At 41.9% G+C, this 25,278-nt stretch overlaps 2 protein-coding genes across 2 annotated transcripts in view; one reads left to right on the plus strand and one right to left on the minus strand.

The window, feature by feature from the left end:
* Nucleotides 1-9,802, plus strand: part of LOC101674351 (NFKB activating protein) — a 25,534-nt gene extending 15,732 nt beyond the window's left edge. The window contains exons 5-9 of the mRNA XM_045068242.1: nucleotides 66-129; nucleotides 1,759-1,868; nucleotides 1,961-2,036; nucleotides 3,017-3,166; nucleotides 6,825-9,802. Coding sequence (XP_044924177.1) covers nucleotides 66-129; nucleotides 1,759-1,868; nucleotides 1,961-2,036; nucleotides 3,017-3,166; nucleotides 6,825-6,999 — 575 coding nt within the window. The 3' untranslated portion in view covers nucleotides 7,000-9,802. The remainder of the gene's footprint in view (nucleotides 1-65; nucleotides 130-1,758; nucleotides 1,869-1,960; nucleotides 2,037-3,016; nucleotides 3,167-6,824) is intronic.
* The window catches only part of AKAP14 (A-kinase anchoring protein 14), a 20,201-nt gene continuing 4,680 nt past the window's right edge, over nucleotides 9,758-25,278 (minus strand). The window contains exons 4-6 of the mRNA XM_004762072.3: nucleotides 12,807-12,986; nucleotides 10,529-10,581; nucleotides 9,758-9,966 (exon numbers count right to left, since the gene is read on the minus strand). Coding sequence (XP_004762129.1) covers nucleotides 9,882-9,966; nucleotides 10,529-10,581; nucleotides 12,807-12,986 — 318 coding nt within the window. The 3' untranslated portion in view covers nucleotides 9,758-9,881. The remainder of the gene's footprint in view (nucleotides 9,967-10,528; nucleotides 10,582-12,806; nucleotides 12,987-25,278) is intronic.

The following is a 25,278-nucleotide window of genomic DNA, read 5'->3' on the forward strand; positions in this document are numbered from 1 at the left end:
CTCAAAATTACTGGGGTTTTAAAATTAAACTTTTGTTTTTAATTAAAATCTGCTTTAATTTCCAGATGAAGATACAAAAAGAAGAGCAAAGAAAGCCAAGAAAAAGGAAAAGAAGAAGAAACATAGATCGTTAGTTTTCTTTTAAATTTTTATTTTGGAAAAGTTAAAATATATATAAAATTATATAAGATAAAGTAATAAGTAAATAATGATCAATAAAATAGTGTAATGATCCTCTGTGTAACCATCACCCAGCTTAATAATTTCAACTCTTGGACAATCTCCACTGCCCCCCCATTATTTCCAAACCAATTCCAGATATCATTTTGTCCATAAGCCAGCATGTTTCTCTAAAAGATAGGCATTCTTTTTAAGAAATCATAACTACAATGCTGTTATCATGCCTAAGATATTTAGCAACAATTCCTCAATTCTCAGCAGGTTTTTATACAGTTTGTTTAAATCTGGATACAAATAATGCCCATAAATTATGATTGGTTGGTATGTCTCCTATATCTTTAAATTAGTTGGTTTCTCTTCCATTTTTGTTCTTGCAGTTTATTTGTTAAAGAAACCAAATCATTTACATATAGAGTTTCCTGTAGTATAGATTTTGCTGATTACATTTAATTTTTTATTTCTTTATTTTTAAAGATTTTTTTAAAGTTATCTGTACACCTAATATGGGGCTTGAACTCAGGACCCCAGGAGCAAGAGTTATGTGCTCTGTCTGAGCCAGCCAAACACTCCTGACTGTATTTTTTTTAAAGATTTTATTTATTTATTTGACAGAGAGAGAGTGATCACAAGTAGGCAGAGAGGCAGACAGAGAGAGAGGAGGAAGCAGGCTCCCTGCTGAGCAGAGAGCCCAGTGTGGGGCTTAATCCCAGGACCCTGGGATCATGATCTGAGTGAAGGCAGAGGCTTTAACCCACTGAGCCACCCAGGCGCCCCTCCTGACTGTATTTTTATGGTGTGGTTTTAACATGGTCTTTGTCTTGTCTATTTCCTATATATTGATAGTAAGGTCTAGAGACTTGATGAGGTTCAGATTTGAGTCTTTGGCGCACATACTGCATAGGTGGTGCTGTGTACTTCGTCAGGAGGCAGTTAATGTCTGGCCGTCTCCGTTTGCCATGTTAATAGCCATGGATGGTCATTGCCTAGATCCCTTATTTCATTAGGGGTTGCAGAGTTGTGATAGTCTAATTCTGGTTTTCTCTCTCTCTCTCTCTCTCTTTTTCCTTTCCTTTTTCCTTGCTCTCTTCATTTATTGGGTAGAATAGTTCTGTAAGAGAAACCTACCCTCATCAACTGTTTGGTTGCTCTGAAGTAACAGTTTGTATAGGGAGGGCAGGATAATTTCTTTTTAACCTTTTTTGTTTTATGAGTTTTCAAAATAATGAGTTGGACTTCTTTTTGTATTGTTATGAACCCATGGATTCTAACATATTTGATGTATTTTAACCCATTACACTTCAAATTATTGATGCTCAAATTGGTAAGAGCTGTTTTTTAAACTGCTTTATTATCTTTCTGCAACATGAGAACTATTTCATTGTCCCCTTGAGAGATCTTTTTTTATAGTGAAACATGATTCGGTTAAATAAGTTGAAATCTTTTAATTAAAATTCTGCTCTAAAAATTGTAATCAGCTGAGAACTTAAATCATTTTCATCAGTCTTTCATTGCCTTAAAAAATGAGAGTCCCTTTAATGTGGGACTATTAAGTATATTTATATCAAATTATAATTACAGGAAGAAATACAAGAAAAAGAAGTCTAAGAAGAATAGAAAAGATTCCAGTGATTCAAGCTCTAAAGATTCCCAGGAAGAGTTTCTGGAGAATCCCTGGAAGGATCGACCAAGTAGGTTCTTCTGGTAGACTTTGATTCACAACAGATAAAACATTAAGTGATCAGTCAAAATGTGAATCTGTATCTGAACCTCTTTCCTGCAGAGCCTGAAGAACCCTCAGACTTAATTGGCCCAGAAGCTCCAAAAACACTTGCCTCTCAGGATGATAAACCTTTGAAGTAAGTAACTGTATTTAAAATACCTAAAGTTCCTTCCTAAAAGTTCCTTCCTAAAAGGCCGTAACTTGCCTTTCCGACTGTATCCCCGCCCTGTACGCCCTTATTCACCTGCCAGCTTCCAGCTGAGCGGAACCAGGACTTCCCATATTGACTGTGCACTTTCCCACATTGTGCCTTGTTCACCTTATGTCTTCCCCCAGCACGCCCTCCCTTCTTTGCCCTGCCCTTTTTTCTTTGCTATTCCCAATTTCTTCCTGTTAAAATCCTTACCATCTTTCAAAGTTCTTTTCAAAAGGAGGGGTCATGTGCTGATTCCCAGGACCTTCCCTCCACAAGTATATGGGATTCCTACCCTTCTCTAATCCTCTAGTCCTCACAGTATTTTCTGCTTCTTTTGAGAGTGTCTTTTATGTTCTACCTTGTATTGTAGTTATGTCCCCATCAGTATATAAATCCCATAAGAACAGAGATCATTTTTGTGTTACAAGCTTTAAGTTTAATAGGTATTAAAGATACAGTGAATGAATTGAAGGAAGGGATGGTAGTTTTTAAAGTCCTCTCGAGTGAAACTTAATAGGTAATTGTTACTGTATAACATTATTACTCGTTACAACTCTAAAAAGTGTGTTAATTTGAGATCTATTACTTCTCTCTTTTTTTTCATAAAGGGAAAAAGGAATTCACTGGAGGCAGAAGCCATAAAGGCAGTGCCTGTAGGGATATATTGATCCATAATTGTAAACCATGAATCTAGACTCATTCACATCAGTTCTTTTGTTCCTCCAAAGCATGTCTGTATTCCTGGGTTTGTTATGCAGATCCGAGTGCAGTGTTCACTAATTAAAGTAATTCACATTGGGCTTCCCAGGATGCTCCCATTCAGCAGCCATTATTTGTATTGTTTTCTGAGAGAAAATCTTTTTGTGCTCTGTTTAGATGATGAGCTTTTTATAATGAACCTTTTCTGAATTACTTTGTAGCTATGGCCATGCGCTGTTACCTGGTGAGGGTGCAGCTATGGCTGAATATGTGAAAGCAGGGAAACGTATCCCAAGAAGAGGTGAAATTGGCTTGACAAGTGAAGAAATTGCATCATTTGAATGTTCGGGTTATGTAATGAGTGGTAGCAGGTAAGTTATTGGCATTGAGGTCAGTTTCCATGATTAGATCTTTTCCTTTCTCACTACCAGAATTATATTTTGGCAATTGATTTTCATTAAGTGATCATTCCTAATGAAAAGTAGGGTATAAATTTTGGTTTAATATTGGTTTTACTGATACAAACATGGTTGGCTAGAATTCCATGTGCAGCTCAGCCTCAAAATCCCAACTTCAGAGAATCAGTCTTTCTGTTGTCCTGTCCTAGTTTGTATTTTGGTACTTACAGTTTATCTTCTGGAGGATATAGTTAATTCAGTTATTTATCACTGCCCCACAAGGAATATGGCTTTCTGGTAGTAGGAAATCATTTTCATGAGACACTGTTTCCTGTTTCCAGAGTTTGCCTCTAGTTCTCTGTAGAGGCAGAGAATCTGGACTCTAATTCTCTGTGGACTCTGAGAATGGAGAGCAGGAAAGGATTATGACAGCATGGGGAAATGAAGAGAAAATTGTGGAGGAAAAAGCAAAGTACCAGGAAGAATGAGGAGAGTAAACTAATAGGACATCAGTACAAAGATCAAATTGAATTTTGGATTTTTTAAAACCTTATAAATTATTTAAAGGAAGTAAGTATTTTAAAATAATGTTGGAAGCAGGTATTTGCAAATCCCCTGAAGCACCTCCAGAATGTTGGGATTCGGAGGACCAGCACAGTAAGACAAAACAAAATGAGGGCTGCCTGGGTGGCTCAGATGGTGAAGCGTCTGCCTTCAGCTCAGGTCATGATCCTGGGGTCCTGGGATGGAGCCCTGCATCAGGCTCTCTGCTCAGTGCTCTCCCTCTGCCATTCCCTCCACTTGCGCTTTCTGGCTCTATCTCTCTGTCAGATAAATAAAATCTTAAAAGAAAAGGCAAAAAGAAAGGAGAGTCATAGGCATTGGAAAGGAGGATGTAATTCATTTTTTGTGAATGATGTGATTTTTTTTTTTACATAGAAAATCCTAAGGAACCTTCAGATGATTCTGAATAATAGGAGGGTTTAATAAGTGGTTGGATATAAGGTTAATACATGAAAATCAGTTGCATTTCTGTGTACCAGGAAATGGTTAGAAATGTGATTAAATAAAAAGGAAGCAACATTTATAATAGTATCAGAAAATATGAAGGATTTAGGAATAGGTCTTAACAAGAAATGTTCAAGACCTCTACAGGGAAAACTAGAAAACATTAAGAGACATTAAAGGGGCGCCTGTGTGGTTCAGTTGGTTAAGCGTCTGACTCTTGGTTTCAGGACAGGTCATGATCTCAGGGTGGTGAGATTGAGCCCCATGTCGATCTCCACACTCAGCCTGAGATTCGTGCCCTCTCCCTCTGCCCCTTCTCCACTCACTCTCTCTCTGTCTCTCAAATAAATCTTTTAAAAAAAGAGAGCCATTAAAGAAGGCGTAAGTGGAGAGATACCATGTTCATACAGGAAGACAGTATATCAAGTCAGTTCTCCCCAAATTGGTCTGTATATAATGTAGTTCCAATCAGACTCACAGAAGAGCTTTTTGTGAAACTTAAGGTGGTTTGGGGCTTTTTTTAAAGATTTTATTTATTTATTTGACAGAGAGCAAGCACAAGCAGGGGGAGCAGCAAAGGGAGAGGGAGAAGCAGACTCTCTGTGGAGCAGGGAGCCCGATGTGGGACTTGATCTCAGGACTCTGGGATCATGATCTGAACTGAAGTCAGATGCTTAACTGACTGAGCCATCCAGGTGCCCCAATAAGATGGTTCTAAAATTTATGTTAGACTAGAAGGCCAAGAATAGCCCTGTCACCTTAGAAGAAGGACAGGAAGATAAGATTTGGCCTACCATGTATGAAGACTTACTATGAAGCTTACAGAACTTTAGAAAGTATAGGAGAACAAATGACTTGTTCAGTGGGATAAAATACGAAGCTCGGGCAGAGCCATACATGTGTGAACTTAGTTGTATGAAAGGGATTGCATGTCACATCACTGGGGAAAGAAGGAACTCTGCAGTAAATGGGGCAGGACAAAACTGGTTTTCTGTTTGGAGAAAGATGAAAGTAGAACCCTGCATGGTCATATTTAAAAACCAGTGCTACTGCGGGTGCCTGGCTGGCTCACTAAACCATGTCATCTCAGGGTTGTGAGCTCAAACCCCACACTGAGTGGAGCCTACTTAAAAAAAAATTTTTAATAAAAAGTTAAAAAACAACTTTAACACTCTTAATGTAACGTATAAGTAGATACCTAATAGATCTTGGGGTAAGAAAGTGTTTCTTAAGGAAGAATCCCCAAAAATGTACTTATCATAAAATAGTGATAATTTGCCTAGGTTAAACGACTTTTGTTTATCAGAAGACATCTAAAATAAGAAAAAGACAAGTTTTAAGCCAGGATAGGATCTTAAAACTGACAATTAGTATTGAGAGTATTTAAAGAATACTACAAAAAACCCAAAGGAAAAATGGGAAAAGGACAAAAACAAACATTTGTTAGAAGAAGAAAAATATATGGCCTACACATACATAAAAAGATGTTCATTTTCATTTGAAATGGAAATCAAGAACATGCTAAAATACCATTTTACATTTATTTGATGGACAAAAGTTCAGAGTTCTAACAATAGCAAGCATTGGAGAAGATGTAAATCTACAGGATCTCTTAAATACTGCTAGTGGTGATATAAATTGGTAAACGACTCTGGAAAACAGTCTGACATCATCTTGAAAAGTAGAGCGTTCGTGAGCTTTATGTCCCAGCAGCTCTGTTCCTAGATACCCAAGAGGAACTCTTTTCCTGTGTACTAGGAGACGCGTTCATAGATGTTTTACGACATTGTTCACGTAGCACTTGATGTTCTAAACAAACCCGTCTGTTCACTGTATAGTGAGCAGTACAGTGTCCTCTCCTTGTCCTTCCGTCCCGCTGCTCCCCCACTGTCACACTAATCTTGCATGAGTTTCCCCTCTTTTCCTCACTCCACTTTCTCGATTTTTCTAGACATAGGTCAAGCCTTATATCAAATGGACTTTGTAGGATTGGGTTACATATACCTAAAAGAGTTTCATTTTCTCTCTAATTTAGCAGACCCTTTGAAGATAATGTCATAGTTTCCATCTGCCCCCTATACTCCTGATTTGGCCTTTGTGATAAATCTCTTCTTTGAGCTGCTCCTGGATCCTGAGGAAGTTAAATCCACTCATAAAACTCATCAAAAAATTCTATTACGGTATTAGACCTAGTCCTTTTGGTTGTACAATAAATTAGAACCATGAGGAACTTCTACCTGATTGATGACAACTTAAACCTTTCTTCTGTCCTACTGTCCATTCCCCAAAGGCAGATTCCACATAGCACATAAGAAATTTAATAATTTGCTAGTTTCTGGTTGTTTTAGTAGAAACAACAGAACTAGACTTATGACCTTGGTATCTGAAATTAGTAACATTCATGATGTTGACAGAACAATAGATCATTATTTGAATACTGGAAATGAATCAGAGCACACGTTGGCAGATAAAATGCATGCTCTTTTGAAAATCCAGCCCATTACCAAAACAATTTCTATTTATCAGTTCTTTAAATAGACCACTCTGTATTAAGAAGGGTAAGTGCAGAAGTACTATGAGAATAATTACTGAAAAATTAAGCCAAAAATAAAATTATCTGCAGGCATCGCCGAATGGAGGCCGTGCGACTGCGGAAAGAGAACCAGATCTATAGTGCTGATGAGAAGAGAGCCCTGGCGTCCTTTAACCAAGAAGAGAGGCGAAAGAGAGAAAACAAGATTCTGGCCAGTTTTCGAGAGATGGTATACAGAAAAACTAAAGGGAAAGATGACAAATAGGCATTTTCTGATTGTTCAGCAGACATTTTTAACAAAAAAGTCTGGGTTCCATATATACATACAAGATTACTATGATCTGAAAAAGCTTTATAGTGCTCCTGTGCCTTCTATTAAACTCTTTCAGTCCTTCAATAAAAAGCTGCTTATTGATATAATTTTAGCAAGTTCTTTGGGTTACTTTTGGATTGACCATAATAACTTTCTGGTTTAAAAATCCAAATTACAAATAAAATCATACTGTACTTGGGGAGGTGGCATTGAGAGAAAGTGTCAGTAAGATCAGAAACAACTCTCAAATCATGGGACAGTGCTCCTATTAGCTTGACGTGATGCCCGTCCCCCACCCCCACCCCCACTGAACTGGTGGGAAGTCATCATTCTTCTCTGTTGAATGTGTTACAAATGGACTTGATAGAAACATACAGGAGTCCACTTTTGTTAACAAGTTGAAGGCATTGCTGAAAAAAGCAAATCTGGAATTTGAAAATCGACTTGTATAATATATAGTCTGCCCTGGAAGTATTGTATTTTGGTTTTAGTCCCTACCTCTACCCCAAATCCAACAAACAAGCCAAAAAGACTAACCCACAGATTTACTGAGTTGAAAATGTGAATGTTAGAGTTTTAAGTTCTTAAAATTTTGAGTTCTTAAAAATGGTTCTTCAAATATAAAATACAGTTGTGCCAATATAAGTACATTACCCATCTAAGCTATGGATTTGAATACTGAAAATAAATGGGAGTCAACTATGGTTAGGAGTTTTAATAAGGAAAAATATACTGAAGCATTGGTTTTAATTTAGTTTTGTAAGGATGAAGTTAAAAGGATATTAAATATATTTTAACTGTGCTTTATGTAATAAGCATATTTCATTTTAAACATTGTTAAACGTTTCAGTTTACTTTTTACATCTGTCATTTGGTTTAACTTTTTATAGAACTCCTCACTTTATCACTTTTTTTATGGCTGCTATTGAACTTTTAAGTTTTGGAGAAATGGGACTAGTAGTTCGTGATCCTTCTTCTTCCTATTATTTTGTTCAATTTGAGTTGTTAGGTGAAGGGAAAGGGGACAGTGGAAGCTTTGGCTGTTCCTGTTAAGGTTGTTTTGAGCTGTGTTGTTATGTATCTAGAGTAAGTCTAAATTACCTAGGGGATGGGGAAGTTTTAACTCTGTGGTTATAAAACGTCCCAACTATTACAAAGAGAGGGGACGTTTTTTCCCCTGAGTTTTAAAATAAGGCAGTCATATTTCAAAGCATAGATAAAAAGTTTTACTATTTAACATGTGTTCTAGGAAAGTGTCTGCCTTTAACCCACAGCTGAGGACCTAAACCACTTGGCGTGTAGCAACATTTATGACCCCTGAATCTGAAGTGATTTCTGTTTATCATCGTTGCTGCCTAACCTGATAAATATCTTGTTTCCAAAAGGTAAAAGGAAGCTAGATTCCAAATTTATGAGCTATAATCCACCTACTTCCCTGCATAATAAAACCTAAATTTATAATCCTTATTTAAGAATTTTGTTCTCTAAGAACATTATTTTTTGTTATTGGCTCCTAGAGACTGAATGAGTTTGCACTCTTATTTTCAGTAGGCAAAGCTGCTTAAGTGCAACAACTCTGTGATAGAGGATTATTGTGGGTTTTTATTGGGTTTTCCTGTGTCCTCCACAGAGTAGATATTCAATAACTGAAAGAAAGCATATTAATGTATTTCAGAACTTTGTCATTTCTTTCATCAGGGTTTGTTCAGGAAAGATCTGCCAAAGAACAACTTCAGTAGCATGTTCTTTGGCAAAGAGGAGGGTAGAATAAAAGGGCTGAAAGTATTTTATTTTGAGCTCATGAGAGTTACTGCTTCAGACTGCGTTGAGTCATCTGAGCCATAAGTCCAATAGGGGACCTATTGTATTTGAAATGTCTGTTTTGTTCTTCAGGAAGACTTATCTAGTTTTCCACCTCCTTGCCTGTTGTTCTGATAAGATTTTCCCTTCTTTTATGTTTATTGCACAAATGTAACAGTTAAAGAAAAAAAATTACCCACAGTCTTACCGCAGTTGTCTTTAGTAATCTGTGTTCCCTTCCAGTGCTTGTCTGCATAAATATGTATTCTGACATGACTGTAAGTAATCACCCACAATGTAATCTTGTCTTTGGTGTTTTAAACCTTTACAGTCAGGCAAGACAGCCTCCCAGGGATGGTAGGAACAAGTGGTGATCTGGTGTGAGGACGGAAGGAAAGAGGACCAGAAATAAGTAAGGGTGGCAGTCAGCCCTTCCCTGTTTGATTGCCGCCTGTCAGGAAGCCGCGGCGCTGCCATCACAGCTGTGATGCTGTGTGGTGCACAGCACACCCGGTGGCGGTGTGGGAGTGTACTGGCTAACCGTGAGGCTTATGTCACCCTGCGTGAAGGGGTTTGTGAGTGGGCAGATCTTTAGACTGGCTATATTACGTGCTGCAGAACTGTTACCATTTTTCTTTTCCCCAGTTATGCCCATTAAAGAGGAGTGTCTACTAGAGAATGAGGCTCAGATGGGGGAATAAGCAGCCAAGTAACACTCTCAGTTTTTACCCTGACAGGTGAATTTTAGCAAATCTCTAAAATTCGCTTCTGTACCTGTAAGGCTCAAGTGATGTAGACAGTGATGGGAATGACCACCTAGAAATGGAAAACAGCTTACTGGTTACTCTGCTAATGTGATGGAAGTTGCCAAATGGAAAGTGAATGAATGAATGCAAAAAATGCAGCCGGATTGTTTGCCACAAGTTTATTATTCAATAAATATTCTGTGGTTTGATGTGCAGTATCGTATTTTTAATACATTCTGATTAGAAGTCTAATCCTAAAACATTCTGTAAGAATTAGACACAATTGAATTAGAAGGGAATTGACTCCATTAAAATATTTTTGGCCTCAATAATGTCCCTCAGCCATTTTTCTCGAAAGCGAGTCATTCCTGGTCTGCAGAGGAAGGAAAACAAACATACCAAAACTTTTTAACATAAAACATTGAGCCAGGGATTCCCTGTTTATTCTGTTACTTTCCTAGTGAGCAAGAAGTCTTTTGGGGTGGGGAGCAAAGGTTGTCTCTATTCCATAGGCCCGATCAGTAAAAGGATTAGTGCATTTCTATGTAAACATTCTTTAAAAGAGCTGCTGAACAAATCAAAGATTATTATATAGGACTTAATTCCCTGTAACTGAATTTCCCATAGAAACAATAGACATGATCCACTTTGCCCCCACCCTCCTTTAGCGGTTAATCCTCAAGTTTCTAATGACTGAAAAACGAGACATTAAAAAAAATTTTTCGAGAACAATGGCAGAACCCCTTGAGCTCCTGATGGGACGGGTGGGCCAAAGAAGAAAAGGGACCGCCCTTTAAAAAATAAGTCTTCCCGGGGCAGCTGGCTGGCTAAGTCGGTAGAGCATGCGACTCTTGATCTCGGGGCCATGAGTTCTAGCCCCACGTTGGGAGTAGAGAGTACCACAAGGAAGAAAAAAGTCTCCAAATGTTCATTACCTGTGAACTAACGAAAGGCCCTCAAAGATATAAGAGATCTCAATGGGCATATCCTAAGAGAGAAAAGGATAACCGTTAGCCTATACCAGTCATACCAACTCCTAATTCCTTCCATACCTACACTCGTGCTTACGTATACTCTCAAGTTGCTAGAATTCATCCTCCTTACTGGGATGTCTGTAGGTGGTAGTTCTTTGTCACTTCAAATCTCTGTTCCCCAAAAGATCCTTTTGGCAACAAATACCTGAAGGATCACTGCAGAATTGGAAACAAGTCAGGAAAGACTTGTGCTCCTCGCAAATATGTTCTCGATATGTTCCACTCTGCTCAGTTGACAGTATTTACCTCTCGGCCCATAAGAATGAAATAATACAGATAAGCAAGGTTTGAAAACATTTTTAGAGCAGCAGTGAAGGTTATAATACCGTCTCTGTGTGCCCCTCCCATACTCCCTTCCAAAATTCTACTTGGAATTTCGAGCCAGAGCCCTTCTCCTAAGCCCTGAGTATACAGGCTCTGGTCACAGTCTTGCTTTCCTCCAGCAGCCTTACTTCCCGGTCTCCAACCTTGCCAGTGAGCAAGACAGCTGATGGCAGGATAGGTGACCAGGAGCGGCGAGAGCTCATGGAGGCAGACAGAGCCCCAGATAACTTCTGTGAAAGGATAGATGGCAGGGCGGGGAATAACGTGTTCACGTCGGCTGTATTCCAGGCATCATGCTTGGAACCAGACCCGCTTCTCTGCTGACCCTAACCCTGGATTCGTGGATGTTCTTTGGACTCCTTTCACACCAGCTATCAGCCTGTCTCATATTCATGGTCTCCCTGGCAGCTACACGCAGTCATTCCTTCAAGTATTCGAGTGCCTGTTACTTGCCAGGCCTTGTTTTACCGCAAAGCGCAAAACAAAAACTCGTGCGTTTGCGGAGCTTACCTTCTAGTAGGTGGAACAGACAATCACGTAGACCATCAGAAGGTCAAAAGTGTTAGGGAGAAAAAGTGAAAGCATGGAGGAAGGGATAGAAAGTGTGACGTAGGACGTAAGAGCGTCCCTAGGGAAGAAGGTCAGCAGGAACAGCAGGTGCAGAGGCCCTGAGATGGGTCTCTATCTAGGGAAGATAGAGGTGGGTCTCTATCTAGAGGTGGGTCTCTATCTAGGGAAGAAGGTGTGACGTAGGACGTAAGAGTGTCCCTAGGAAAGAAGGTCAGCAGGAACAGCAGGTGCAGAGGCCCTGAGGTGGGTCTCTATCTGGGTTATTAAAGAGCCGTGAGATCACAGCAGCTGGAGGAGAGGGAGGGAGGGAGGGAGAAGAGGGAGGAGCAATAACAAGGGACCAGGCCTCGCAAGGCCCGGTAGAGGCCCTCATTGCTCAGTGTACTCCGGGCCCACAGCAGCAGCACCACCAGGGAGCTTCTTAGCAATGCAGAGTCTCGGGCCCCACCCCAGATCTGCCAAGTCAGAATCTTCCTTTCAACAAGATCAGCTAACATGCATGCACTTCGGAGTTAGAGAAAGACATGGGAACATTTTAAACAAAGGAGTGACATAATTTCATTTTATCGGGCTCATTCTGGCAGGCGTTTGCTGTTTTGGAAAGCTACACGACGAGGGCGAGGGTGGAAGCAGGGAAACCAATTAAGAGGCCATTGGAACAGTCTTGGTAAGAGATGATGGTGTCTCGTACCAAGGTGGTAGAAGTGGAATGGTAAGAAGTTGCTGGATTCAGGACCTATTTTTGAAGATAGGGCCAATAGGATTTCCTAATGTGTTGGATATGAGGGACAGGAGTCAGGGGTGATGCCAAGGATTTGGGCCACAAATGGAAATGAGAGGTCTGCGGGCAGATCAGGTTGGGAAGGGTAAATTGGAAGTTCAGTTTAAGTGAGATGTTTATTAAACATCCGAGTGGCAGAGGTCTGGGCTGGAGGTCAGATGTGGAAAGCATAAGCTAGAGGTGGCATTTAAAGCCAGGAGGCAGTAAGACCACCAAGGAGAAGAGTATGGAGGACAGGTTCAAGACCAGTAGAGACTGAGAAGGAATGGGCAGTGAGGCAGAAGAAAAACCCAAATAGTGTGTGGTTCTAGCAGCCAAATGGAACATTTCATGAAGCTAGGAGTGAGCAGCTCTGGTGAGTGCTGTAGATTGGCCAAGCAAGATGAGGACAGAAATAGGACTTGAGTTTTACAAAGAAGGGGTCATCGATGACCTTGATAAGCGACGTCTCCATTTTCATTGAGGTCTCATCTAAGTGAAAGGGGGAGAAAAGGAAGAGCTTACTGGAGGTTTGTTTTTGGTGATCTTGATGGTGAAGAAGGCAGAGGCAGTGACTGGCGGCATGGGTCTCTTAGCGGTTGGGATGCTCCAGCGTACACAGTAGATGTAGTGGTAGCTGTGAATCCGGTCTTCCCGCTCTATAAACTGTGTGTAGTGCACCCAGCGGTCCTGATACTCCCACGTCTGTTTCATATAAAAGAGAAAGAGCACATGGAGAAAAGCAAACTTCCCATTCGAGTCCTCTAGGTAAAGGCAACACACAACAGGAGGGGTTACAGCCTGGCTTCGGGCATCCATTTCTACCCTTTCGGATTGGGATTCAAACTAGAGTCAACTCCCAATTATCTCCACAAGTGGAGGAGAGCAAAGGCGGAGCCCGCATGAGTGACGAATGCAACATCCCTGGAGATCGGGCTTTGGAACACAGAGGCCACGCTCAGATGCGTAGGGGCGCAGGCACGCCCCACGCACGCCCCAGGCACGCCACACACACGTGCACATGCGACCTCCCTCTGGGCCCTTAACTCGGGAGACAAGCGTGGTTAACTGGAGAGTAATGCGAATGTGATCGGAACCTGTGTTCTGCTCACTCCTTGGGAGCCCTAAAGGTGTGACTGGAAAGTAATGGGGCCGATTTCACAAGCTGTTTCTGAAAATCCAACTCACTCCAGTGCAGCCATCGGTGGTATACAAAGTAAGTTTAGGAAAGGAATGAGGCAGGCGCTAAGATCCTCCAGACCCCTCGGATCCCTATTTGACCCCCTTGGAGAAGTTTTTCTCTCAAAAGCACAAATCTCACTAGCGCTTAGGGCCTGGAGAAGTCACAGTACAGCTCCAGCACCCTAAGTTCAATTCGACTGAAGCCCCTTGGGTTGGGGGGCACAGGAAGCTTCCACAGAAAAGCAAAAAACAAAAAACCCTGAATTGAGTTGAAGGGCCACAGAAGGAAGGAAGTAGGATGGTCTAACAGTTTCAGTGATGTGCGGAGGGCCAGTCAGAGGGAGATGGCTAAAAGATTTCAGGCCCTCTTAAAAAAACAAAAAAACAAAAACAGGTTGGCGTTTTCCCTCAGTTTACTTTCTTTCAAACTTAAGTTGATTGTTTCAGTCACCCAGACAGGAGCCCCAGACTCTAGATTCCTGGAGATCAGGATTGTATTTTACACAGATTGTCATGCCTATTAGTGAAGGAGCTCGCTGGTTAACCCTTGGCGACCCACTGGAGCATGCCTTTCTTTCCAGCCTTCCTGTGTGAATATATTTCTTCAGCCCTAATGTTTAATCTGTTACACCACCAAAGACCTTGTACCATCGGAGGGGTCCCCGTTTTTATCACTGTTCAGGCAGCTGATTCTCACGTAGCTCCAGTGAGTGTGTGTTAATCTTGTATTTTGTCATTTTTACATAACATTGCTTCATATACTCGCTTCCAGGAAACAATTTCTCATTGTGCTACTCTCCCATGGATGGCTTAGCCAATTACATATTATTGGACACTCAAAATCAACAGGCACCTGGAAGTACATGCCCAAAACTCTTATCAATGGTAAGTGACGCTCAAGGGAGTAGAACTGGGTATTGTGGGGGTCAAAGGGGAGCTTTCATTTTCTACCTTGTGTCATTTTGCTCACTGGGGAATTTTTTTTTTATAATGTCTTATTTTACTATAAAAATTATTTTAACTTGGTGGTAGGCATTGGGGATTTTCCAACTTTTCTCATATAAAGAACTTATTTGTATATTCCTGTTGCCAGATTGTGTTCCTTGAGAGAATAAACTAATTGTGCCCATTGGCAACACGTAATTGTACCTATTCCCTCCCCAAAACACACGAGCCTTTGGACACCAGCTTTCATCATTCCTATTCACATCGTAATACCTCAGAATCTTGTGAATTTGCATTTTTCACTGATAGTAAAACTCTGCATTATTTTTGTCATCAGAAACTTTGCAGGGGCACCTGGGTGGCTCAGTAAGTTAAGTGTCTGCCTTCAGCTCCGGTCATGATTCCAGGGTCCCAGGATAGAGCCTCGAGTCCCACATCGGGCTCCCTGAGTGCTCAGGGGGGAGTCTGCTTCTCCCTCTGCCCCTCCCCCCACTCATGCTCTCTCACTTTCTTACATGCTCAAATAAATAAAATCTTTGAAGAAAAAAAGAACTTTTCCTACTTTGAAGAAAAAAAGAAAGAGTTTTCCTACTACGGTGGCCAAAGTATATCAGACCTGTGATCAAAACTTTATTTTGCTGCTTGATCAGAAAGACTTAGGACCAGGGCGCCTAGGTGGCTCCGTCGATTAAGGGTCTGACTGAGTTTTGGCTCAGGCCATGATCCCCAGGGTCATGGGATCAAGCCCCATCATGAGCTCCATGCTCAGGGCAGAGTTTGCTTGAGATTCTCTACCTCTCCCTCTCCTCCTGCCCCTCCCCTCGCTCGTGCACACTCTCTCTTTCTGAAATAAAGAAATACAGTCTTTAAGACTTTGGACAAATTGTCCAACCTCTCTGAACCTCAGGGTTTCTAATTTGTAAAATGGGTACACTCATGTACCTACACGCAGGTCCGTTGTGGGGATTAGATGAGATCATGCATGTGAAGTACTTAGTACTCGACACACAGTGATGCTCAGGAAATGGTAACTACTCATTTGCGATCCCCTGGTGTACGGTGAATTCTGGGAAATCTGCAATAAGCTTGAGAAAGCTCTCCGTCAGCGATGTCTGACCCCCGGAGGAGAGACATCGCTTCCAGGGCTCAATTTTCTGTCAGTAGCTTTATAGAGCTTTTAACTTTTCAGGTAACTTTCTACTTTCTAATCATCTTATCCTCGTAATGGTCCTACGCAGTAGGTAAGCTCTTCATCTGTGAACAAATAATGGTATGGAAAGAACAAATCTGTTCATGTATTCAACACATATTTTAGAGCATCTCTGTGTATGTGACCTTTTAGGAGCTGGGGACAGAGAATTGGATAAAAGCTTCTGCCCTTATGGTCTATATAATCTGTAGGTGGAAGAAAGACAAAGGGTAAGTAAGTAAAATCTAGTATCTTAGGTAGAGCTGAATGCTAAGGGAAAAAGTAAATCAGGGCAGGAGAACGGGTTGCACTTTTAGATGAGGTGACCAGGAAAGGCCTCAGTGAGCAGGTGGAATCTTTTTTCAGTTGAGCTATAGTTGACATACAGTGTTCTGTTAGTTTCAGGTGTACAGCGTAGTGATTTAATATTGATGTACGTTATGAAATGATCACGTTAGGTCTGTCACCATACAAAATTATGACACTCTAATGACTACTTTCTCTGTTGTGCTTTTCATCCCCATGAGTATTTTTTTAAGGCTTCTATTTATGTATTTGATGGAGAGAGAGAGAGCACAAGTAGGGGAACAACAGGGATAGGGAGACAGAGAAGCAGGCTCCTTGCCGAGCAGGGAGCCCGACGCGGGGCTCCATCCCAGGACCCTGGGATTATGACCCGAGCCAAAGGCAGACACTTAACCAACTGAGCCACCCAGGTGCCCCATCGCCATGACTATTTTTTTTTTTATTTATTTTTAAAGATTTGAAGTAATCTCTGTGCCCAGTGTGGGCCTTGAACTTGCAACCCCGAGATCAAGAGTCACATTGCTCCACCAACTGAGCCAAGAGTGCCCTGTGACTAGTTCATTTTATTTTTTTTTATTTTTTATTTTTTTAAGATTTTATTTATTTATTTGACAGAGAGAGATCACAAGTAGGCAGAGAGGCAGGCAGAGAGAGAGGAGGAAGCAGGCTCACTGCTGAGCAGAGAACCCAATGCGGAGCTCGATCCCAGGACCCTGGGATCATGACCTGAGCCGAAGGCAGAGGCTTTAACCCACTGGGCCACCCAGGCGCCCCACTAGTTCATTTTATAACTGGAACCTCGCACTTCTTAATCCCCTTCACTTGTTCCACCCAAATCATACCCCTCTCTCCCCTCTGGTAACACCAATTTTTCTCTATATTTGAGTCTGTTTCTGTTTCATTTTGGTGGTTTATTTGTTTGGTTTTTTAGATTCCACTTGTAAGTGAAATCATATATTATTTGTCTTTCTTTAACTTACTTTTTAGTATAATACCCTCTGGGTCCATCCATGGGCAAGACTTCATTCTTTTTCATGGCTGAATACTATTCTATTTTATATATATCACATCTTTATTATCCATTCATCTACTGATGGACACTCAAGTTGCTTCCACATCTTGACGTAAAGCAAATAATGCTGTAATGAACATGGAGAGCGTATATCTTTTCGAGTTCGTGTTTTTGTTTTTGGAAAAATACACAGTAGTGGAATTGCAGGATCATATAATATTTCTATATAAAATTTTCTGAGGAACCTCCATATTGTTTTTCTTTTTTTGGTTTGTTTTCTTTTTTTTTTTTTTTAAGATTTTATTTATTTATTTGACAGAGATCACAAGTAGGCAGAGAAGCAGGCAGAGAGAGAGGAGGAAGCAGGTTCCCTGCTGAGCAGAGAGCCCGATGCAGGGATCAAGTCCCGCATCGGGCTCCTTGCTCGGCAGGGAGCCTGCTTCTCCCTCTGCCTCTGCCTGTGCTCGCTCACTCTCTCTCCGTCTCTGACAAATAAATAAATTTTAAAAAAATTAAAAAAAAAGATTTGATTAATCAGGGTCTTACGTTGTTCCATGTAGATTTTAGGATTATTTGTTCTAAAATGAAAAAAATGCCAGTGGTATTTTTATTGGGATGGTATTGAATTCTGCAGATTGCTTTGGGTAGTACGGGCATTTTAATAATACTAATTCTTGAGGCGCCTGGGTGGCTCAGTGGGTTGAGCCTCTGCCTTCGGCTCAGGTCATGATCCCAGGGTCCTGGGATCGAGTCCCGCATCGGGCTCTTGGCTCAGCGGGGAGCCTGCTTCCTCCTCTCTCTCTGCCTGCCTCTCTGCCTACTTGTGATCTCTCTCTCTGTCCAATAAATAAGTTAAAAAAAATACTAATTCTTCCATTCCATGAGCATTTATTTGTCATCTTCAATTTCTGTCATCACTGTCCTACAGTTTTCAGAATACACATCTTTCAACTCCTTGGTTAAATTTATTCCTAGGTATTTTATTCTTTTTGATGCAATTGTGTAGGGGATTGTTTTCTCAGTGGCTCTTTCTGATAATTATTAGCATATAGAAATGCAACAACAGGTTTCCGCATGTTAATTTTATATCCTGCAACTTCACTGAATTCATTTCTTACAGATTTTGTTTTTGTTTGACAGAGAGAGACCCAGAGAGAGAGGGAACACAAGCTGGGGGAGTGGGAGAGGGAGAAGCAGGCTTCCTGCTGAGCAAGGAGCCCGATGCAGGACTCCATCCCAGGACCCTAAAATCATGACCTGAGCCAAAGGCAGACGCTTAATGACTGAGCCACCCAGGCACCCCTCGAATTCATTTATTAGTTCTAATACTATTTTGGTTGAGTCTTTAGGGTTTTCTATATATAGTATCATAATGTCTGCAAACAGTGGTAGTTTTGCTTCTTCTTTATCAATTTGGATGCCTTTTATCTCCTTTTCTTGTTTCATTGCTACAGCTAGGCGTGCACTCTATGTTGAATAAAAGGGGCAAGAGTGGGCATTCTAGTCTTGTTCCTGATCTCAGAGGGAATGCTTTCAGCCTTTCACTTTTTAAAAAATTATTTATTTATTTGACAGACAGAGATCAACAGCAGGCAGAGAGGCAGGCAGAGAGCGAGGAGGAAGCAGGCTCCCCACTGAGCAGAGAGCCCAACGTGGGGCTTGATCCCAGGACCCTGGGATCATGACTTGAGCCGAAGGCAGAGGCCCAACCCACTGAGCCACCTAGACACCCCATCAGCCTTTCACTCTTGAGCCCTGAATTTGTCATATCTGGCCTCTCTCATGTTGAGGTATGTTTCCTCAGTGCCCACTTCATTGAGAGTTTTTTTAATCATATTTGGATGTTGAGTTGTGTCAGGTGCTTACTCTGTATTTATTGAGATGATCATATTGTTTTTATCCTTTATTTTGTTAACATGGTATATCACATTGATTAATTTGTAAATATTAAATCATCCTCGCATCCCTGGAATAAATCCCACTTGATCTTGGTTTATATGATACTTTTAATGTATTGTTGAATTCAGTTTGTTAATATGTCATTGAGGATGTTTGCATCTATGTTCTCAGGAATATTGATCTGGAATTTTCTTTTTGTCTGTCTGTCTGGTTTTGGTATCAGGGTAATAATGATCTCATTGAGTGATTGGAAAGCAGCCTTTCCTCTTTAATTTTTTAGAATAGTTGGAGAAGTATAAGTATCAGCTCCTTTTTATTTTTTTTTAAAGATTTTATTTATTTATTTGTCAGAGAGAGAGCAAGCGAGAGCGAGCACAGGCAGACAGAGTGGAAGGCAGAGTCAGAGGGAGAAGCAGGCTCCCTGCAGAGCAAGGAGCCCGATGTGGGACTCGATCCCAGGACACTGGGATCATGACCTGAGCCGAAGGCAGCTGCTTAACCAACTGAGCCACCCAGGCGTCCCTCAGCTCCTTTTTAAATGTTTGGTGAGGGGCTCAGTTGGTTAAGCGTCTGCCTTTAGCTCAGGTCAGGGTCCCAAGGTTCTGGGATAGAGCCCTGCATCGGCTCCTTGCTCACCAGAGTGTCTGCTCCTGCCTCTCCCTCTGCCTCCCCCTTCATGCTCTCTCTCTCTCTCAAATAAATAAATAAAATCTTTTTAAAAATGGATGTTTGGTGAAATTCACTTGTGAAGCCATCTGGTCCCAGACGTCTTGTGTTTTTGAGTACTGATTCAATTTCATTATTAACATTTTGTTCAGATTTTCCATTTCTTCTTGATTCCAGTCTTAGAAGATTGTTTCTAGGAATTTATCTATTTCTTCTAGGTTGTTTAATTTGTTTGCAACGAATAATTTCTCAGACTAGTCTAGTCTCTTACAATCATTTGTATTTCTGTGGTGTCAGTTATGATATCTTTCATTCCTGATTTTTTTCATTCGAGTCCTCTCTCTTTTTTTCATCATGAGTCTTGCTAAAGATTTTCCAGTTTTATCTTAAGAACCAGTTGTTAGTTTCATTGATCTTTTCTAATGTTTTAGGTTTCTCTTTTATTTATCTTCTCTCTGATACTTATTATTTCCTTCCTTCTACTAATTTTGGGCTTTGTTCTTTTTCTACTTCCTTTGGGTGCAAGATTAGATTAGATTGAGATTTGCAGATTTCTTCAGTTGGGCCTGTGGTGCTATAAACTTCCCGTAGCGCGAAGTCTGCTTAAGTTTTTTTCTCCTTCTCCCTCAGCCCCTTACCCCCTCAAACAAATAAAGTAAATCTTTTTTTAAGATTTTATTTATTTGAGGGGCGCCTGGGTGGCTCAGTGGGTTAAGTCGCTGCCTTCAGCTCAGGTCGTGATCTCTGGGTCCTGGGATTGAGCCCCGCATCGGGCTCTCTGCTCGGCAGGGAGCCTGCTTCTCCCCTCTCTCTCTCCCTGCCTTTCTGCCTGCTTGTGATATCTCTCTCTCTCTCTCTCTCTCAGATAAATAAGTAAATAAAATCTTAAAAAAAAAAAGATTTTATTTATTTGAGAGAGAGAGAGAGAACACGCCCAAGTGGGGGGACAGGCACAGGGGGAAGCAGACTCCCTGCTGAGCAGGGAGCCTGATGCAGGGCTCCATCCTGGGTCTCAGGGATCATGACCTGAGCAAAGGCAGAGTGAGCCACCCAGGTGCCCCTAAATAAATAAATCTTTTTTTAAAATTCCCTATAAAACTTCTTTGGCTACATCGCTTGGATTTTGTACTCTGTTGTTGCCATTTTCATTTGTCTCGAGGTATTTTTTTTTTTACTTCCTCTTTGACCTCTTGGTTCAGCCATTGATTGCTTAGTATCATTCTTAGCCTCCAGGTGTTTATAGTTTGTAGTGTTTCTGCAGTTTTTTTCTGTAATTGGTTTCTTTTTTTTTAAGTTTTTTTTTTTTGAAGAGTTTATTTATTTATTTGACAGACAGAGATCACAAGTAGGCAGAGAGGCAGGCAGAGAGAGAGGAGGAAGCAGGCTCCCCGCTGAGCAGAGAGCCTGATGCGAGGCTCGATCTCAGGACCCTGGGATCATGACCTGAGCCAAAGGCAGAGGCTTAACCCACTGAGCCACCCAGGCGCCCTGTAATTGGTTTCTACGTTCATGCCATTGTGCTAAGAAAGGATGCTTGATATGATTTCAGTCTTCTTAAGTTTGAGACTTGTTTTCTGGCCTAACACAAGATCCATCCTGGAGAATGTCCCATGTGTACCTGAAAAGAATGTGTATTCTGCTGGTTTGGGATGGAATGTTCTGGATATATGTTAAGTCCATCTGGTCTAATGTGTCATTCAAAGTCACTTTCCTTACTAATTTTCTGCCTGGATGATCTGTTGATATTAGTGGGGTGTTAAAGTCCCCTACCATTACTGAACTACTGTCAATTTCTCCCTTTATATTTGTCAGTATTTTCTTTATATATTTAGGTGCTCCTGTGCATAGACATTTACAAGTCTTATATCTTCTTGTTGGATTGACCCCTTTATCGTTATGTAATGCCCTTTGCCTCTGGTTACAGGTTTTGTTTTAAAGTCTATTTTGTCTGGTATAAGTGTGGCTATCCCTGTTTTCATTTTTTTTTCTCCTATTTACTTGGAATATCTTTTCCCATCCCTTCACTTTCAGTCTGTATTTATCTCGAGGTCTGAACTGAGTCTCCTGTAGATAGCTATAGGTGGGTTTTGTTTTTGTTTTTGTTTTTAAGATTTTATTTATTTATTTCACAGGCAGAGATCACAAGTAGGCAGAGAGGCAGGCAGAGAGAGAGAGGTGGAAGCAGGCTCCCTGCTGAGCAGAGAGGCCGACGTGGGGCTCAATCCCAGGACCCTGGGATCACAACATGAGCCGAAGGCAGAGGCTTTAACCCACTGAGTCACCCAGGTGCCCCTGGGTTTTGTTTTTTTAAATCCATTCAGTCACCCTGTGTCGTACGATTGGAGCATGTAGTCTCTTTGCATTTAAAGTAATCACTGCTGGGCATGTACTTCTGATTAATGTGTTCATTGTCTTCTGGTTGCTTTTGTAGTTCTTCCCTGTTCCTTTCTTCCTTTGTGACTTGGTGACTTTCTTTACTGTTATGTTCGGATTCTGTGTCTTTTGTGTGTCCATTCTAGATTTTGGGGATGTGGTTACCAGAAGGTTCACATATAACACACTGTATAGAGCCATGCATTTCAAGTTGATGGTCACTTAATTTTGAACACATTTTAAAGTGCTACGTTTTTACTCCCTTCCCATTTCATGTAGTTGACATCATATTTTACATCTTTTTATCTTGTGTACCTCATAAGTAATTATTGTAGCTATAATTGAGACACTACTCTTATCTTTTAACCTTCACACTAGCTTTCTAAGGGATTGATCCACTACCTTTACTATATGTTGACTCTTACCAGTGAGATTTTTTCTTTTGTAATTGTCTTCTAATCATGGCCTTTTCTACTTAAACAAGTCCCTTTAACATTTTTTGGAATGCTGGTGTAGTGGTGATGAACTCCTTTAACTTTTGTTTGAGAACTCATCTCTCCTTCAATTCTGATTGCTAACCTTGCTGGGTAGAGTATTCTTGGTTGTAGGTTTTCTTTCCAGTACTTCGAATATAGTGCACTACTCCCTTTGGGCCTGCGAACTCTGAAAAATCAGCTGATCACCTTATGAGGGTTCTCGGATACATAACTATTTGTATTCCCTTGCGGCTTTTAAGATTCTTTTTTTTTTTTTTTTTTTTTTTTTTTTTAAAGATTTTATTTATTTATTTGACAGAGAGAAATCACAAGTAGGCAGAGAGGCAGGCAGAGAGAGAGAGAGAGGAGGAAGCAGGCTCCCCGCTGAGCAGAGAGCCCGATGCGGGACTCGATCCCAGGACCCTGAGATCATGACCTGAGCCGAAGGCAGCGGCTTAACCACTGAGCCACCCAGGCGCCCGGCTTTTAAGATTCTTTATCTTTAATTTTTGCCATTTTAATTATTATGTGTCTTGGCATGGACCTCCTTGGGTCCTCTTATTTGGGGCTCTCTGGGCTCGCTGGACCCAGATGTCTGTTTCTATCTCCATGTTAGGGAAGTTTTCAGCTATTGCGTTTTTAGAAATGTTTTCTGCCCCTTTCTCTCTCTCTTTCTGGGACCCTAATAATGCAGATGTTCATATGCTTGGTGTTGTCCCAGTGGCACTTTATCCTATTCCCATTTCTTAAGAATTCCATCTTCTTGGGCACCTGGGTGGCCCAGTCAGTTAAGTGTCCAACTCTTGATTTCAGCTCAGGTCATGATCTCGGGGTCGTGAGATCGAGCCCTGCCTTAGGCTCCACATCAAGTGAGGAACCTGCTTGGGATTCTGCCACCCTCTCCCTCTGCCCCAGCCCCATTTGAGCTTTCTCTGTCTCTCAAAAAATAAAAGTCAAAATATTCTCTATCTCTTTGTTAAAGTTCTCACCAAGTTCATCCATTCATCTCCCAACTCTTGTACTCTTGTGTGAGCATCTTTATGACCATTCCTTTGAACTCTTTGTCAGGTAAATTGCTTATCAACATCTTTAGCCTTTTTCTGTGATTTTGTCTTATTCTTGTTCCTCTGTCTCCTCATTTTGTCTGACTTTCTGTGTTTGTTTCTATGTATTAGGTACATCAGCTCTGACTCCTGGTCTTGAAAGTAGCAGCCTTATGTAGAAGGTGTTCCGTGGGGCCCAGTAGTACCATCAGCCCTCATCACCAGAACCAGGCACTCTGGGGGTGTCCCACATGTGGGCTACAGCCCACTGCACTGTCCACAATGCACTGTCCTATTTTGACTCTGCTATGATTCCTGTGGGGGTGCTGGTGAACAGGGCTGGCCCTTGGCCCTGCTGGCTGCAGTGCCTGCTGGTGGCTATTGTGGGCGTGCTGGTAGGTAGGGCTGTACCCCTCCACTCCACCTGGAGCATAAGTTTCTTTGGAGGGACACTGGTCTTGGCCAAGGCTGCCCACCAGCTGTGGCAAGGTGGTAATGACTTTGGGGAGATGCTGGTCCCAGGTGAGGCTGCCTGTCTGTTGTGGCAGGCCAGGAGCTCCTTCAGAGGGGCACCTGCCAGGGTGGGGTTAGGAGCACTAGCAAGGTAGATGGAGAAATGTCAGAACTGGTATCCACCAGCACTTTTATTCCCAGAGGACATTCCTACAGACCCCTGCCCCTTTGGCACATAACCCTAAAATGAACTGATAAATCCCCTTCGCAAATAGTCCAGGCACCTTTCAAACCACTGCCTCTGTGCTTGGTCTCTGAGAGAATGGTAGCGTGTGTGCCCTTTAAGAGCCGTCTTGGTTTCCCATAATACTCTGGTCAAGCAGCCCCCCCCCCCTGATTTTCAGAGTCCCTGGGATGAAGGCCTGCTGATTCTCAAGGCCAGGTGTTAGGGGGCTCATCTTCCCAGTGCAGTCTCCAGGGGGTGGGTGGTACCAGAGGTGGGACTTGGACCTGCCACTCCTCGGGGAGGGCCTGCCTGCCTGTGATAGCCCCACCATGTGTGGGTTGCTGTGCAGGGCTTTAGCTCCGGACTTTGTCTCTGTCCCTGCTACTCTTCTTAACATGGCTTTTTCTTCATATCCTTAGCTGTGGAAGAGCTCTTCTAGTCTTCAGGTCACTCTCAGAGTGAGTGAACAGGCGGCATCTTAACAAAGATCTCAAGAGAGGTAAGGTATGAAACATGAGAACACTTAGCTGTGGAAGAGCTCTTCTAGTCTTCAGGTCACTCTCAGAGTGAGTGAACAGGCGGCATCTTAACAAAGATCTCAAGAGAGGTAAGGTATGAAACATGAGAACAGATCCCAAGGGAGAGGGTTCCAGGCAGGGAGCACTGACAGTGCAAAGGCCCTGAGGTGGGAGCAGGCCTGGCATTTGAACAGGAAGGAGACAGGTGTGACTGCAGTTAGAAAGGTGAAAAGGGAGAAGGTAGTAGGCAATGATTCTGGGCGCTAGGTTGGGAGGGAAGAGGGGACTCGGATCACTTCAAGCTCTGTAGGCCATTGTCAGGACTGACTTTTGCCTTTTACTCAGAGTAATGGGTGGCATTGTTGGGGGAAATTTTTCTGCTTGTTCTGTGTCCTATTCCAGCCTGACTCACAAACCCTGGCTGCAGTAGGAAGAGGCTTTCGCCCGACTCCAAAGGGGGACGTTCTCCAGAGCAAGAAGGTCCAAGAGTAAGTAGTACTTTGCGCCATGCACCTCGCTTCCACCTCACTGGGCCTTCCTCGGGCCTAGGGAACTGCCCTCAGGGCTGTAGGCCATGACGGGCCGGCCTGAGAAGCAGAGACCGCAGGAAGTTTCTCGAGGGTTGAGGAGTTTGCCTCCACCTGTTCCGGCTTGACTGTCTTCTGAGGAAATACAGCAGGCAAGTAGGGACTGAGGAGATACAGCGAGT

Source organism: Mustela putorius, unplaced genomic scaffold (genome assembly GCF_011764305.1).
Source record: "Mustela putorius furo isolate JIRA1106 unplaced genomic scaffold, ASM1176430v1.1 tig00003901_pilon_pilon_pilon, whole genome shotgun sequence".
Classification (NCBI taxonomy): domain Eukaryota; kingdom Metazoa; phylum Chordata; class Mammalia; order Carnivora; family Mustelidae; genus Mustela; species Mustela putorius.